The 1886-nt window shown below is 34.1% G+C and overlaps 1 protein-coding gene across 2 annotated transcripts in view; it reads left to right on the forward strand.

The window, feature by feature from the left end:
• LOC108751341 (FMRFamide receptor) overlaps nucleotides 1-1886 on the forward strand; it is a 53824-nt gene that overhangs the window by 51540 nt on the left and 398 nt on the right. Inside the window, exon 6 of one of the 2 annotated variants that reach the window (XM_018491452.1) lies at nucleotides 1163-1823. In XM_018491452.1, the coding sequence (XP_018346954.1) occupies nucleotides 1163-1780 (618 nt within the window). In that variant the 3' untranslated portion in view covers nucleotides 1781-1823. The remainder of the gene's footprint in view (nucleotides 1-1162; nucleotides 1824-1886) is intronic. The other variant, XM_018491453.1, reaches the window with a different exon arrangement.

The raw sequence follows: 1886 nt of genomic DNA on the forward strand, positions 1-1886 counted from the left end.
GCTTACGAACGAAGTTAAAAATATAATGAATGATTTAACTGAAAATTAAGTTACAATAGTTATTTAAATGTCATAAACAATGTGCATTAAATTTCATAAATTTTCATACAAATTTATGAAAAGTACATTAAATTTCATGTACATGTACACAAATTTATTTTGTGTACACGTATATATTATACTTTTTACATACATACAGTATATATAATATTTATACCTTTTTATAAATATATTAAATTTAATATGATGTCATGAAATTAAGTTCAAATTTGATAACTCAAAAGTATATTAAATTTCATGAAATTTGTAACAGTGAAATACAGAGGTTGCTACAGTTCTTGAAACGAGATAAAAGTTATAAAAGCGAGCAAATTCACTTTTGTAATTTTCGTTTTAAGAAACGTAATAAGCTCTGAGCTATTGATCTATCTAATACAAATTTAATTTACCCATTTGAATGGTTATCGTGTTCCTTTCATCTCATATTCTAACGGTTCGTGCGGATAATTGTTCTGTTTATTTCATCGTATTCTGGGAAAATAAGAACTCGCTCATTAATCTACCTTCGTCGATCTTGTAATTAATCGCGTTTCTTCAAAAATGTCAATCGATCTTCTTTTTTCACGATATTTGAGAGTCGGCACATACCTTCTGCTTATTATCGTGCATTATATCATCGAACGATATTTGGAAATTTAACGTTAAAAAACTGTTTATTCGAAAATTTAGCAAAATTTATAATATGATAAAATTCACAGTATCAACTAACATATAAATTCAATTATTAGTCTCGCGAGACGAGTAAATAAACCAATTTTTATTAACAACACTATTTTGGCGTTTATCAAGTACACATTTCTCTCGTAAGACTTTTACTTTTTTATATCCAAGACAATCAAAAAGTGTATTATGAAGTGAGATAAAGATGTAGAAAGATGATTTTTTTATAGCGGCAATAAAGTGAATATTACATCACGTAATAAGATATGTTATTTCCTGATAAAATGCAATTATAAACTATTCTAATTTAATTGCCTATCTTATAAGTAAAAATTTTATTAAAGTTAAATTATATCATAAAAACTCAAGATAAAAAAGAAAGATAAAAGATTTTTCTTTTTCTAACACAGAAATGTTGGATTATGTCTTATAATGTCTTTAGGCGTATGCCGGTTTTCAGGTCAGAAAAGCAAATAGAGACCTGCAGCAGCTGTCGCGTCATCAGCGCCGAGAGATCGGCCTGGCGACGATGTTGATGTGCGTGGTAATCGTGTTCCTGATCTGCAACATCCTGCCTATGATCTCAAATGTGCATGAGACATTCATCGCAGATCCGCCGCAGTGGATGGTGCAAATCGGCAATCTGTTGGTGACTATCAACAGCAGCATCAACTTCATCATTTACGTGATCTTCGGTCGGAAGTTCAAGAGAATATTCCTCAAGCTCTTCTGCTCGTCCAGGCTGTTTGTGCCAGGCCGGGACAGTCCGGAGTTTCAGACTTACGACGAATCGGTCGTCACGACGAATATCGAGCTAAGAAATTCAGTCAGGCACGGCCACCTCCACCGTGCCAACACCATCAGCTGGAACAACAACATCCACGTGTCCAACGGCAGCACCAGACAGAGCCTGAAGAGCAATAGACCAGCCAGCCCCGGTTCTTGCGTTTATTATCCGGGCAAGAATTCAGTGAGAAACTCTAGCTCTAGTCAAATGTCGAGAACGTCAAATGGTCGCAACAGTTGGACCAAAGAGGAGAACTGCGATTCTACATTATAATGGACAGCAATAGCTATCCTTCGCGTTTATTACACAATTGGAAGTTTGCCGAGTGTTTTCAATGTTAAGAACTTTCACTCATTAAAAGTGAAAAGAGTAGAATGTG

This window comes from Trachymyrmex septentrionalis, unplaced genomic scaffold, assembly GCF_001594115.1.
Source record: "Trachymyrmex septentrionalis isolate Tsep2-gDNA-1 unplaced genomic scaffold, Tsep1.0 scaffold44, whole genome shotgun sequence".
Lineage (NCBI taxonomy): Eukaryota > Metazoa > Arthropoda > Insecta > Hymenoptera > Formicidae > Trachymyrmex > Trachymyrmex septentrionalis.